The sequence below is a fragment of the Hyperoodon ampullatus genome (genome assembly GCF_949752795.1).
Source record: "Hyperoodon ampullatus genome assembly, chromosome: X".
Lineage (NCBI taxonomy): Eukaryota > Metazoa > Chordata > Mammalia > Artiodactyla > Ziphiidae > Hyperoodon > Hyperoodon ampullatus.
Genome location: NC_136913.1, coordinates 102,852,565 through 102,866,853, shown reverse-complemented (window position 1 = coordinate 102,866,853; position 14,289 = coordinate 102,852,565). Strand labels below are relative to the sequence as shown.

Sequence of the window (14,289 nt, the reverse complement as noted above, 5' to 3'; positions counted from 1 at the left end):
AGAGACATCAAGCATATAGAGGTAGTTGAATAGCAATATGGGAAGAAAAAAAAAAAGCATTATCTTAATTCCCCTTTCAGTTCATTACAGTGCAAGAGTAAAATGGCTGCTTAACAAACAACTGGAATTACAAACACAAAGACACATTTGCCACTGTTTAAATGGCTTGCTGGATATTTTAATCCCGGCATTACTGAGAACTGCATAAAATGACAACTAGTTTATCTAATAAGCCTACGATGCCACATTGAACTATTTGCTCTCCTTTGATTTTGTTGTTGTTTATTATTGTTGCTTTGACTATAGATAAATGTCAAGCAAGTCTTAAAATGATGCATAAGCTACAGTGTTGCTTTGTAAACTTTAAATGGCTACACAGTCACGAAGCAAAAGCTTTAAAATGACACCAGGAACAGAGATTACAGGCACTTCTCTCTCAAGGTTAACTTAGCTCATTTGAAAATACCCATTTGTAAGGGAAAATGTCTTCATTTCACCTCTGGATGTGCATAATCCAGATTATTAAATAGTCGAACAGTGGGAGCTATCATTCTAAGAGGAACCAAATATGTACATTTTACTTGGCTCCTTTTCCTTCTTTCTGCACTCAGGAAAGGCCACAAATTGCAGCCCATGCAGCCGGCTGCTTCTCAGAACTGTCTTCTATCAAATCAAAACCTCATTCCTCAAGCCCAAGAATGGGGCTGAAAATCTGTCCTTTTCCCTTATTTGGGCTGCCTTCTATTTGCATCTCGATTACATATCTCTGCTATGATTCTGCCTTAGGAAACAGAAATGGATGCAAAGTCAACATGTTGGGAACTCAAGGAATGAGTCCCTGAATAAAACTCCCATCTTGGAAATGGAGTTGGTGAGGGGAAACAGCCCCCAGCGGGTTCCAGTCTATCAACAGTATGCGATCTATTGACAGTAAGAGACTTCTGAGTGCTGTGAACCAGCCTCAGAGCTCCACTGCTCCAACAGCCAGTCACAGGGGACTATCTGAGCCCAGTCTGGCTCCACAGGCAGAACTGGAAGTGCCACATGTGCAGTGATTCCACGAGTCCCAGCATGCTGCGGCAGCAAGGGGCTAGAAGCAGTCGGCCTTCAGAAAAGGCAAATTGTTGACACAGTCAGTTCTCTACCCCACTGAGTAAGGAGCAAGCACTCTTTTCTCCAAGTTGTCTACAGAAAATTAGTTTTATCATTTTTCATTTTCTACATTTTGCTGGTTATTAGCTAGCAGCAATAATACAGTACGAAGCAGAAAGGCATAATGTCTGCTTGGTACCTAATATATATACACACATGTACATATATACACAAACACACTCATATATATATATATATATATACACACACACACACACATCTATATACATCTACACACACACACACACACACACACACAGAAAATAACCTACTAGGAAAAGACTAGGTAAATCACAATAAACAGGAAAATTAGTTGAATAAATGGCGCTAACTACCAAGGGGGAAGTCTTGTCCTTCTGGCCTAGATTTAACTTTGTTTTTCCTGTATATACTCTTTATTCCCCAGCTTTGCAGCAAAATCAATTTACAAGCAGTGAAATAGTCATGTCCAATTGATTACCCCATTCAAGTACATATCAAAGAAAGCCAAGGCTTAGCCTTGCACTTTGCCTCCCACCACTACTGAAACAAAAGCTTGCTATAAAACATGTAAAACAGTCCAAATGTGTATCCAGGCTACTGAGAGAAAAGTGCAATTCCGCCTAGCCAAGCTACATTTGCTGGAGTTAGGTCCTCTCTTATCAACGTGAAATATTCTATGATGTGGAATTTTATACATTTTGGAGAGCAGGAAGTGATGAGCTGGTTATTCTAATGGGGCTTGAACTTAAGGCTTTCATTATATCAGAAATTCTAGACCTCCAAACAACACTAATTTTTAGCCCTCTTGAAAGAGGAAAAATTTGCTGGCATGGGATTCTCCCTTATCTCTGACCCTAATTTGTTTTCCAGTCTTTTCATTTTCCCAAACAGACTTGACCCCTAAAGGAATTACATGTAAACATTTCATCAAGTTATGGTCTGAAAATCAGAGGTGTGGATTCCACCAACCAAGTTTAAAGGAATTGGAAATGGGTATTGTGTGTAAAGGCAGGGCCAATGTAGTCCCCTGATGATATTCTGTAACTATGAATAATCTAATCATAGCTATTATTTGTTGAATGACTCCTATGTGCTAGGCACTATGCTAAGTGATGTATATATATTATCTCATGTAATGTTATAAGAACCCTACATGCAGTATTTATCCCCACCACTTGCTAGTTGACAAACTGGTGCTCAGAAAAAGTGAAATCACAAAAGCAACACATCTAGCAATCCAAGACACTTATGACCCTTTTCTTTGTTGCATTTACACTAGATAGTAGGAAATTACTGTCCTAGGACTGTTTTATGACCACATGGTTGTGCACCAGGTGGGAGAGGGAGCCTTTCATTTCCTCCTTCCTGAGCCTTGTAGAGTTTGCTTAGGCAGTAACCACGCCTATGCTTCCATTCTTTACCAGCCCAGTTGGGCTCGAAACATCAAACCTGGTAACATAATGTTCTGACAACACGGTGTTCATTAAGAAAGTGCAGAAAAGGTTATTTGGTTTCTGCTTACATGAATCTCTTTTTTGTTGCCTGGATCATCTCATTCTCCCTTTTCTGTTTCTGGCCACAGGTGGTGATGGAAGAAGTCAAACTGATTACTTGAGGCATTAACCTCTAGTGGGAACAGAGTGGATGGGCTGTGTGTGAGTCTCGCACTGCAGCTGTCCAGAGTCACATGGGGGGAGGATAATTTGCGTGAAGGTAGGAACAACACGATTCACTTCTTCGCTGTCCTAATCTTTTCACTCTTGTCATTATAACACTCCTGTTTTCAGGTTGTCCTGGCACTAAAGAAATCAAACTGGCACTAAGCAAGCTAAACAAGACCTCACTCTTACCCCCTTACCACTATTCTTCCCCTGTATTGAAATCTTTGGCCCATCTCAGTGAGGAGGAAAGACCGTGTTTAGATAAAATCATGGATTAATGGCTTCCTTTGAAAAGATTTAAAAACCAAAAAGATAGTTTGAGGGTTTCTCAAAGGGTTCTACCCTCTTTCCTGGCTTCTTTACACTTTTAATAATGAACTGTCCTTCATCAAGTGTTTGCACACATGCTAGCCAGGCCCTGATCCTCAGAACCCTGAGAAGAGGTGAGGTATGGAGGCTAGCTGGGCATGGCTGTGACACGCCAGACTGAAAACCATTACCTCTGAAGGGCTAAATATTATCCTGCTTAAAAGTCCCATTACTAACTGCCCTGGGGAGAAATTAAGATATAATTAGATTGCTGAAATAAATGCCTACAAGAGATTGTAATAAAAGACACTCCTCTAATTCATCTCTTGATTCCAAGAAAAGAATTCCTTAATCCTGGCTCTGTATGACACATAGAAAATGGATTACTTTTATTGTACCCTGGCTTATTCCACAACCTATGCCAAATCCCTTAAGTATTTTATATTGTTGGATTCAAATTGAAAGCAAAATAGAATCTGTAAGGATAGCTGATCTTGGCATGATTCTGAACTTCCTTTAAGCATCCAATTGGATAGATACAAAAATGGTTCAAGAACTGGGATCAAATGTAGCAAAAACTGTTAAAGCAAGAATCGCACATTTCTAGTATTGTTACTTCCCCCTAGGTACATGGTAAACCACATCAATAAATAAAGCAGTATTTTTCAGTAATGCACACTTAAATAGTTACAAACATACATGTAGAAAAAAAGGATATGGTAGTGCAGAAAATAAATTATTAAAACAGAAGGAAGTATGAACATTATTTTACACAATGTTATATAAAATATGAACCATTTGGAATGACACCTCCAAAGTCAGTGAAATAATGCAGCAACATGATTAGTAACTGGGCATCACATTTCAACCACACAGTCATTCATCTATGAAAGACAGAAAATTAAAGCAAAATCACTTTAAACTTTGAGAAAATTTTATGTCAAAATCAAAAAAAATTTTTTTTTCTTCTGGGCTCTTAAACAACCTCTGCTGTGCATGTAGTTGTGCAGCATGTCAAGAAGCATCTTAAGAAAGAAAGTTTCAAACAGATCACATTCTTTTGGTCTTTCTACTTTGTTTCTTTCTGATCAATAGAAGGATAATGCCTCTGTTTGATACTTCCTTCTAAGATGTTATTGCAGTTAGGTATATTTACAAGACGACTCCCCCAAGGTGGTGAGGGGAGCATGGGAGCTCCTTTTCAGCAATCCACTCACTAGTTTTGGTTTCGGGATATAAAGGCCAGGATTCGCCGAATACCGTTCAGTCTATCCTTTAGGGACCTCATTGCTAGGAACGGGAGCTGAGCTCGGCTTTCCAATGGAAGAACCGCTAATGTCCACCAGCACCAGGCTGGGCCATTGGGGTTGATCTGCAAGAGAAATGCAATGGGTTCGTCTTATTCCTGCGAAAGTGATCCTAGCCTGTAGGCTTCCAAAGTTGCCAGGAAACATCCCAGGTGGAACTGCTTCCGTGTGTGGCAGGGACTGCTAATTACCCCCCATCTCTATTTCCCTTTATCTTAGCTGGGCATACAGCCACCCAGGGGGTGGGGGTGGGAAGGCTACGTTTCTCAGCCTCCCTTGCAGCTAGGTGAGGCCATAAGACAAAGTCCTGGCTAAGGAGATGTAAAGGGCAGTGATAAGTGTAACTTCTGGGCCATGCTCTGGGAAAGGGGCATGCGCCCTCACTTTCCTCTTTCTCTCCCCTTCCCCTAGCTAGAACACAGACATGCTGATGATCAGCCTTCTTCAATCAGGAGGATGAGGGCAACACTCAAAGGATGGTAGAGCTTTGTCAGGAAGGAGCCTGGGTCTGAATGATCTCATGGAACAGGGATGCCCTAGCCCTCCATCTCTATGACTTACACGCTCCATCTAGTTTAAGCTACAGTTATTTTTGGTAGTGGTTAAAGCAAACACATCAATTTCCTAACAAATACACCATACCTTCTAGCCAGTGTGATTTTACAAGCTGAACTATCTACTACAGTCGGCCCTCCATACCCATGGATCCAACCAACTATGGATCAAAATTGGTTGGTTGAATCTGTAGATGTGAAACCTGCAGATGCAGAGGGCTGATTGTACTCATCGCACTACGTAATTTTATAGAAGGGATTTTGGTATCCATGGGGCCTCCTAGAACCAAACCCCCATGGATACTGAGAGACAGCTACTCAGCCTCTTCCACCTCTTAGATTCTGTTTAGGCCCTTTGGCCTGATGCATAGAGCATATGGGTCTTCAGTTCTCATGACCCCTTAGGCTTTGCATGTCTCTTACCTCCATTTCCCTGTTTCTGGCTGAAGGCAACAGAGTCCACATATGCCAGGTCACTAAACAGGGCCAGGGCTAGCTCCTCCCCTAAAACCAGAGCCTATGATTCACAGCCCCAAAGCAGAGCAATCCCACTTTGCAAAAATTCCAATTGGAAAACACAGTCACATAGAAATATATTCCATCCCAGGTTTCCTCTAATAAAGAGCTTTTCTATCCTACAGTGATCCTGCACCAAAATTCTGTTTGTCAGCAGCATCCCAGGTACACATTGTAGACATTGGTGACTTATTTCCTACTAAGCCCCAAATGAGCTTTCTGCCCACACCCTTCAGAAGGTTGGCTTTAGGACTGCAGAGAACCACATTCTACACGCGGGATTGTTTGCTTCCAAACTGGTCACCTGATTCTCTCACAACCTTCACTGCCTCTTTGCTTCTCTGTGCCTCTAGCTCCATTTGGATTATTTTTGTCCCTCACCGCAGTCTGTAACGTGTTCTCTCTCCTATGATGAGTTCTGAATGTTAGATTCACATATCTTGAACTGTATTTCCCAGGATCATTAACAAAGATGTTTAAGCTGATGTTAATACATGTGGTGGTTCCTAAGAAACCTCCTGCGGAGGCTTAGAACATTCTTATGAATGGGACCACGGGGGCTACAGCATTGACTGGATCAAACTGGATGGGTTTTATTTTTTCTGCTGCTGCTGCTGCCAAAGCAACAGTCCTAATAAGAAATGAAATGAAACCCAAGATTTCCGCTTTCTGTGTCACTGAGCCCTTATGAATCACACAGTGGCACCTGTGTTTCCTCTTGTGGAAGATGCTGTTATCATTGCTGATCGCTATCTTCTGCCTGACTAGGGGAGAATGCTTTCCAGAAGGTGAAGGGGAACATTCAACTTGATCATGAGCTTTCTCAGAGCTCTGCCGTAGTCCTGAGTCACTGTGGCCCAGAGCCAGGAGCTGGATCATCTGGAAGCAATGGGCTTTCTCCCTCCAACATTCACGGTGCCTTCGAATGGGGGCGGGAAAAGGAGCCACCTTTGTGGCCCGGAGAAAACAAGACACTGCAGTGCATTAGGGAGCAGACTGGTGTTTTACAGCCTCAGAACGCAAGAGGAAGAAGGGACTTTAGAGACCTCCTCGTCTACCTCCCTCATTTCAGAGATGGGCGAAAAAGTCAGAAAGGGGAAAGGACTTACCCGAGGTCACACAGCTGGAGAGGTAAGTGGGACCAGTTTTTTGGCATGGAAGTCAGAATATACATACTCTATTTTACTATTGTGATAAAGTCAGGAATGAGTACAGGGAAAGAATCAAGGAAGTTATGGAGGCGATTATGTAGGAACCAGGTCAGAATGTGGAAAGGTGATGGTGGGAAAATATTTGACTAGGATATCTCCAACCTTGTCCTAGAGAGAGTATTCCCTGATTTACACCAGGCACACAAAGCTTGGTGAAACTTAACTATCTCCACTTTCCTGGAGAGCTTCAGATCTGCAGCTTGATCTCTCAAATAGACCTGTCCCTCCAGGAAATAGACTGATCCAGTAGAATCTAATGAACTCTTTTCTAGTATAACTCAGCCAAGGGTAAATTTAAGGATTGGGTCAGTTGGCTCAGGAAACCTTGTTCATCCCTGATGAGGACAATGGCAAGGGTCTAGACCTGCAGGGCTAAGCATGGAGGGACCTGGGGGTGAAAGGTTTCTGTGATCCTGCAGTTGGAACCCTGTAAGGTGGCTGGCCCTAGCTCCCCGCTCCTTGCTCCTGAAGCAATCAGGGAGAGAGTTATGAAGCCTCCAGGAAGTGGCAGCCTTTGGTCTCAGCTCCCTAGGTACCCTTCTCTTAAGCCTGGCCTTCTGTGAATCTTGTCACCCTAACACATCATCATGGTGGGAATCTGGACTCACATGAAAGGTTCTTCTGTTGATGGTGCCTGTGTTCCCATCCTCTCACTTGACTAATCTCTTAAAACCTATCTTGGATCCAAGTTCCTACTGCTTTACTTCAGTTACTCCAATTCTGATTTGGGGTCCTTTTGTTCTTACCCATGATGCCTACTGCCCAGCCAAACAAGACCAATTTGGACCCATCTTCCTCTCTACACTAAATGTGCTGGGTGGAAACCATACACGTATCTAATCACAAACCCTAGGCTCTCTCATCTGGTGGGGGTGACTGATTACAAAGAGACATTTTTATATACCTGGGGATCAGCATCTTTCTCTGGCATTGGACCAAAATGACTGAGTATCCGATTCTTCAGAGATGATTTGAGTGAATGAAACCATGATGACGCTTGCTCATAGACACAGTTATGTAATCCTATGAGCTCAGCACAATCCTCTCCTTGAACCTGAAAGTATCAAAGTGGAAGTGAAGCATTCTGTACCTTCTCCCTCATGCCTAGAGCCCCTTTTGACACCTGCCTATTTGAGCATCCATCCTGTCATCCTACGGGAAGACTCGCCCTTCTGGCTTTCTCCTGTGTCGTGTGTGAAAGGCTCCTCGGCCAGAGGATGGACTGTGTGTAAATATTGCTGAGGGTGGAGGACAGAGAAAGGTTCAGCTGGTAAATGAGCTGAAACAGCCAGACGTATAGAAAACCAGCGATGCTGACTGGCCTGAGTGGAGGCGTGCTGTTAAACTAGGTTGTGCTTGTTCACGCCTCTCTCCTTTTCATGTTTTACATCTGCTTTCCCACTGCTCCCTGGGAAGAGAGGGAGCAGTGTCTGTGTCTCCGTATGTAACTTTATCTTCCAAGTCAAATACATTTATTCGTTGAGCAAATGTTTATTAATCTTGTACTATGTAGTGAATGTAAATATAAACGCTTATGGGATTAGTTACCTCTTCTTCTACCCGTTAGTTCAGAAAACCAAGGATTAACTGGACATGTCATCTTTCTGCCTTATGGGATGATGGATTCTTGGGAAGGGCTCTTGGCCAGGTTGCACATTTAAAAATAGACATGTGCGTGTGAATCTACAATTATCTCAAAAGAAAAAGGTTTAAAATATAAATAAAGCGAAAAATAAAATACATATGTATAGATCCAGCTCCAGATCTTGGTGTCCCTGGCAGAGACCTAACTCCTATGCTGAATGGGCCCCAGGGTTGGTCTGGCTTGGCATCTCTTATGCATGAATATAAATCGGCAACTAAGCAGGGAAAGCCCAGACAAGGGGCGCAATCACTGCCATTCCACAATCGAACAGCAACCTGGCAGCATTCAGCGTGGCAGCAGCAAATCGGTGAGAAATCCCAAGGCCCCCATCCATGCCCAGAAATCCTTTTGCAATCATCTTGGTCTGCCAAGCAACAGGGCTAGCTTGGCTTCAGGATTCTTGGCACTGGCCACCCTCACCTTTTGGTCTTCAATGTATTCGATGTCAGCTGTGTTGTAACCATCCCGCTGGCCCTGATGGAGGACCTTGAAGCGCCTCTTGCCTATGCTGTCGACCACTGAGCGGCCATCAGCAAAGAATTGAACATTTCTGATCTCTAGGATGCAGCCATATTCCGCAAACCTGTTTATGGGGAATGGACTCAAGAAAGTAAATTCTTGATGAGCTGTTTCCCTGGCCTGCGCACCTCCCTCCATTTTTATAACCCCATGTTGTGCCTTGAGGGACTTCTGCCTTCTTGCCTGTCCCAGGGTCTATAGCTGCAATAACACCACAGGCAGTGCCTGTGTGAGAAAAAATTTTAATGTGTAACTGCTACCATTTATTGTACTGTGCTCAGTACTTTATGTGCATTATTAACTCACCAATCCTCCCAACAAACCCAACGAGGTAGGCACTATTATTGTACCCACTTTACAGATAAGGAAACTGAGTCACCGAAGGGTCAGTAACTTGCCCGAAGTCAAACTTGCTACAAGGATGGAGCCAGAATATGAACCCAGGCAGTCTGACTCCAGGGACCACACTCTTATAAAACACGCTTTAGACTATATACCACCTGTTTAACAAAAGGTTGATCCTGGGGTTCCTTTAAACAGGCAGCCTCTCACACGGTAAACTAGGGGCTAGAGGGACCCTGATCCTTACAAATGCTCCTGGGAGGGCCTCAAAGTAAAACAAAAAACCCTTTCCACCCAACCTCCCTTTACTTGCATAGCTCCTCACTTACCTTTTGACAGGATCTCCAAGGCACATGCCAAACTGTCGTGTGCCTGTCTCAATGCATCTACGAATCATCAGACGGTAACAAGGCTCAAAGATGTGCAGGGGACAAGGGACCGTGGGATATGCCATGGTACACACGAAAATAGGCACGTTCTTATTTAAGCTGTCAGGAAGAGCAAAGGATATGCATCTCACGGCATTGAAGCAGAACACAGAAAGGCTGGTCAAATTTCACCATGTGGTTCCCCCGCAGGAAGGCAAGGAGACATCAAGTTGAGGCTGGTAAAAAATACTAAAATGCATCTGGTGCTGTGGGCTGAATCCCATTATCCGGTGCACAGGTTAGCCTAAGGGCTATGATTAAAATTGACATTCTACACATTCTAATTTGGGGAATGAAGTTCTCTAGTACCTTAACATTGTCGGTGATAGTTATACCTCATAGTTTTCTTTCTTTCTTTCATGCTCTCCACTCCAGACAATCTCTCCAGGTGTCTTGCTGGCAGTGTGGGGAAGGGTGGTAAAAGTGGACCCAGCTCTCCAGAGGAATGGTGGGAAAATCTCTGCAAGACCCCCGTGAACATCTCACATGTTTGCAAAGCCCCCAGAGGATCTGCATGGCAGGCCCAGCTGGGAGGAGGAGAGAGCAGTGGAGAGGCAAGAGTAATCTAGCCCAGTGATGCTCAAACGCTCCTGTGCATCAGAATCACCAGAGGCCCTTAAACCCAGACAACAGGCCACTGCAGGCCCACCCCCAGAGACACTGGTGCAGTAGCTCTGAAATCGACACCTACGAGTCTGCCTCTCAACATGTGCCCACGAAGACTCAGACACATGACCTGATGGGGAACCACCAACCGGGCCAGCTCCTCCTGGATCACTGTTCTTTTATTTGTCTAGTAAATCCAATACAGGGACATCTGAACATAACCTTACCGATAGATATATAAGATCATTTGCCCAAATCTCAAAAGGATTAAATTTAGGATTCCTTTAAAGAGAAATCCACCTAGTATATTCCAGTGTTTGTTAATCAGACATTAAATGGTATTTGAGAAGAGGGCCCAGGGAGACTCAAGGTGATCTTAAGAATCAGAAATAAAGATAAAGATGCCTTGAGTAGATCTAATATGTTAACGAGCAAAGAACGATTTCATTTCTGGCTCCCCAGCACAGCGTGTTATTCAAAGTGAGAGGCACAAGCAAACGGGTGGCAGTTTAGAAATGTTCTCTACAGGGTGAGCATAAAACCAGAACAGCTTTTGCCATCGGGAACTTTGCCCCCAGAATGCTGTGAGAATTCCACCAGGGATGGGGAGATGGGGGGTCAGCAGTATGAGAGACAGAAATTAGTGCTTTCCTCCTGCTTTTTCTGCTAGGTGAGTTGTGCTTCTGGCCAGGCAGAGAGCTTGGAGCCTTACTTCCTTCTCCACCCCTACCCCGTACCTCTCACAATAGCTGTGATGGAAGAGGAAGCGTAATAACAAGCAGCATTCTTACTATTGCTTTTATTAAGTGCTTACTATGCACTAGCTCATTTGATCTTCGTAACAAGTCCAAGTCTATTATTATCCCCAAGTTACAGACGAGGAGACTGAGGCCCAGAGACGTTAAGTGACTTGCCTAGGGTCACGAAGTATACTCACTTTGTGGCAAAACTGCATCATAAGCCCAGGTCTGGCTGAGATCAGAGTTCTTAACCTCATAGAACCTCCTTATGTACCTGAAAACCGTCTTCTGGATACAGCTGACCCTTGAACAACATGGGGGTTAGGGGCGCCAACCCTCGGCCCAGGTGAAAATCAGCATATAACTTAGAGTCGCCCTCGGTATCCGAAGTTCCTCTGTATCCGCGGTTCTGCATTCGTGGATTCAACCAACCACGGATCGGAGAGTGTAGGACTATAGTATTTACTACTGGAAAAAATCCACGTATAAGTGGAACCGCACAGTTCAAATCCATGTTGTTTAAGGGTCAACTGCACTTCATTAAGCCCCCCTGATGAAATTATTCCAATAATTTGTTATCCGTGATACCCAGTTACTAGTGCCAATATGTGATCTGGTCAGTGGTTTGGCTTAGGTTTCTTCAGTGGGTGCTGGTAAATGAACAACTGGCTTTCTGGGGATGGAGCGGGTAAGCCCTTGTTACAGCATTTGCCAATTTCTGTGGTGTAAATACTCTCACTGTGGCCAATTTCAAGCTACCAACGTGGTATCACTAAATGAGGAGCTGGGAGGGAATGTACACTTTCAGTTCTATGACCTGATATGAGTGAAACTGAAAACAGCAATGTGCATATGCATACTTAGAAAGTTCTTCCATTTCCTCTTCATAAAGCCTCCTTCGTTCCTTGAGTTCTTCTGGAAGGAATTTAGCTATTAGCTCTTCCATTATGACATTTTTACTGTATTTTCTTGATGCCAAGCACTATACGGGGAACAAGGCAATTAGATATTATGCAGAGTCATCAGAAAAACACAAAGCACTTTTGATGTAATCAGCAGAACAGTTAAATGACCCACATACTGGAGTAATTTAGACCCACACATTGGCAGCTGATAATATCATAATGTATATATTCTCTGGAGGTTAGAGTTTAGCTTAAAAAAAACCCACATGCAATGAATTCCTTTTATAATTAGAAAAATTATTTTAAAAAGGGAAAAAGACCTGCAATGGAGTTTTTAAAATATCATAGCTTTCCTAAAACACTGAAATTGATTGAGATCATGTTCTTGTCAAGAAAGGGAGAAAATCCTTTCCTTTCCTTTTTCTGATTATTGCGTTTATAAGCTCCCAGAAATGGTCTCCATCTGGGATATGCTGAAAGTCCGTGGTCAAAAGGTTCAGGGAACTAAAAAGCAATTTTCAATTATTGATCCTTTCCTGCTGTGTCCCACTCCCAACCCCACCCCAATGCTTGGGCTTCGGGATATTTCAAGTCTATATATTATACATAGTTTTTTCTCCTCTAACTTTAGTTTTAAAAAGAAAAGCTATACTGGTGATTTCATTTGCCTATTTTTTTTTATTATACCGTCTAGGTATCACTGGATTTATGTTATAAAACCTGATTTCATAACCTAACTCGGGCTCAGTTGTCAATTGTCACTATTACTCTCCTCCCAAACACCCCTAGTCCGTGCATATCCAGGGATCTGTAAGGAGTGGGTGTTTGTGTGAACCAGACAATGGGAACGAAAACATCTGCAGAGAACTGCTGTCTATGGAAACTACCCACACAGACCCAGCAGGGGGAGCTCCTGAGTATAAAACGGCAGGCTTCAGACATTTTTTCCTTTCCCAGTACGGGCTACGTCTGCCTATTCCGCAGTGAACATGATCGGAATAAGATATTTCTCTCTCTGGAAAATGGTGCAAGTGTGACCCTGTGTGAAGACACACAGAGAGATGGGAATATCTTCTAGCCCCTAAGTCCAGGACCTCACAGCCTCTGCCTCCACGATGCCTTTTCAGCCACTGCCATTGCCTGGCTGCAGGAAAACCGGCTGCTTTGCCCAGTCCCAGTCTTTGGGGAAAAGCAATGACTCAGGAGGTAGCCTCTCCAAGAAGGAGGTGACTCCTCCGCTGATGCTGAAACAAAAACCCAGTAAAGGTACATACTAAAATTTTAACGGTAGATTTTCCTTCTTTCTGTTAATCTGGATGTTGTAGTGTTACCACAACACCAGTGTATTATTGAAGTATAAGGACCATGGGCTTCTCACCTACAATCAGGACAGCAAATACCACCTCTTCACCTAGGCCAGATATGACATTGACCCTGCCCCCCAGCCCAATACACAGCCTCAGGGCTATCCTGGATGATTATTTCACTCCCTTCCCTTAATTTAAATGTTGGGGTGTTGGGAAAGCTTGACACATGACTCCTCTGGATCTACATTCACCTAGAGATAGTCTTGCATCATCTCCAGCCTCTCCTCAGGGATGACAGGGGTCAAGGAACATTTATACTGATTGTAAAATATGGCACACAAGTCCCTGGGGTGGGGGGACAAGATGGATTCCCAGATCTGCTTGTGCTATAGAAAATTACAGCAAGTCCATTTGAAGGACAAAGATGGCCGTTTGTGTGATTCATTTTAGAGAATCTGGAAGCCCCAGAGATTTTCCAGCAGACAAATGTCTGCTAATAAGTACAGTGGCAGCTGAGGAGTGGGGCAAGGACCACAATGAAGGTCTGTGAGGTTTTCCTGGGGACCTGGGAGTGATCTCTTCAAACCACAGAATAAACATTGATGATAAGGGGACATCAGAGCTCATCTAGTCCAAGCCCAGGGAGGACAAAAGATTCACCCAACATGAGAGTGAATCAGCTGCCATGATGGGATTAGAACAAGGATCCATGTTTATCATCATTTTGATCTGTGCTTATCATCATTTTGATACTTTTGTTTCCAACACAAATTAATTTCACTACTGACAGTTCATAAAAAGCTAGATGTTGCCTCATTTCCCTGAAGGACTTTGTGGAGAGGGGAGGGGTGGCTCTAAGACAGGAGAAATAAATGGTCTGAGGGGGTGTTTTGCTCTAGCACAGTGCAGTGGCTTGGGATCCAATAGGATGCTGTCTTCGTACCCAATTCCCAGTAAGCTAACCCAATCAAGAAAGAAAGAACGTTTTACCTGTGAAAGACCATCTTTGCACAGTGGACACTTCGCATTGTGATCTAGGCATCTTTCAAGGCATTTTAAGCAAAAGGTGTGTCCACAAGGTGTTGTGACTGGCTCATAGAATAAT

At 43.5% G+C, this 14,289-nt stretch overlaps 1 protein-coding gene across 2 annotated transcripts in view; it reads right to left on the bottom strand.

Moving 5' to 3' along the window:
- Positions 1-4,320: 4,320 nt before the first annotated feature.
- LONRF3 (LON peptidase N-terminal domain and ring finger 3) overlaps positions 4,321-14,289 on the bottom strand; it is a gene marked incomplete at both ends in the record, with an annotated part of 32,107 nt that continues 22,138 nt past the window's right edge. For both annotated transcript variants that reach the window (XM_079727634.1, XM_079727635.1), the window contains 6 exons: positions 4,321-4,476; positions 7,597-7,746; positions 8,758-8,920; positions 9,528-9,686; positions 11,833-11,954; positions 14,175-14,289. In XM_079727634.1, coding sequence (XP_079583760.1) covers positions 4,321-4,476; positions 7,597-7,746; positions 8,758-8,920; positions 9,528-9,686; positions 11,833-11,954; positions 14,175-14,289 — 865 coding nt within the window. The remainder of the gene's footprint in view (positions 4,477-7,596; positions 7,747-8,757; positions 8,921-9,527; positions 9,687-11,832; positions 11,955-14,174) is intronic.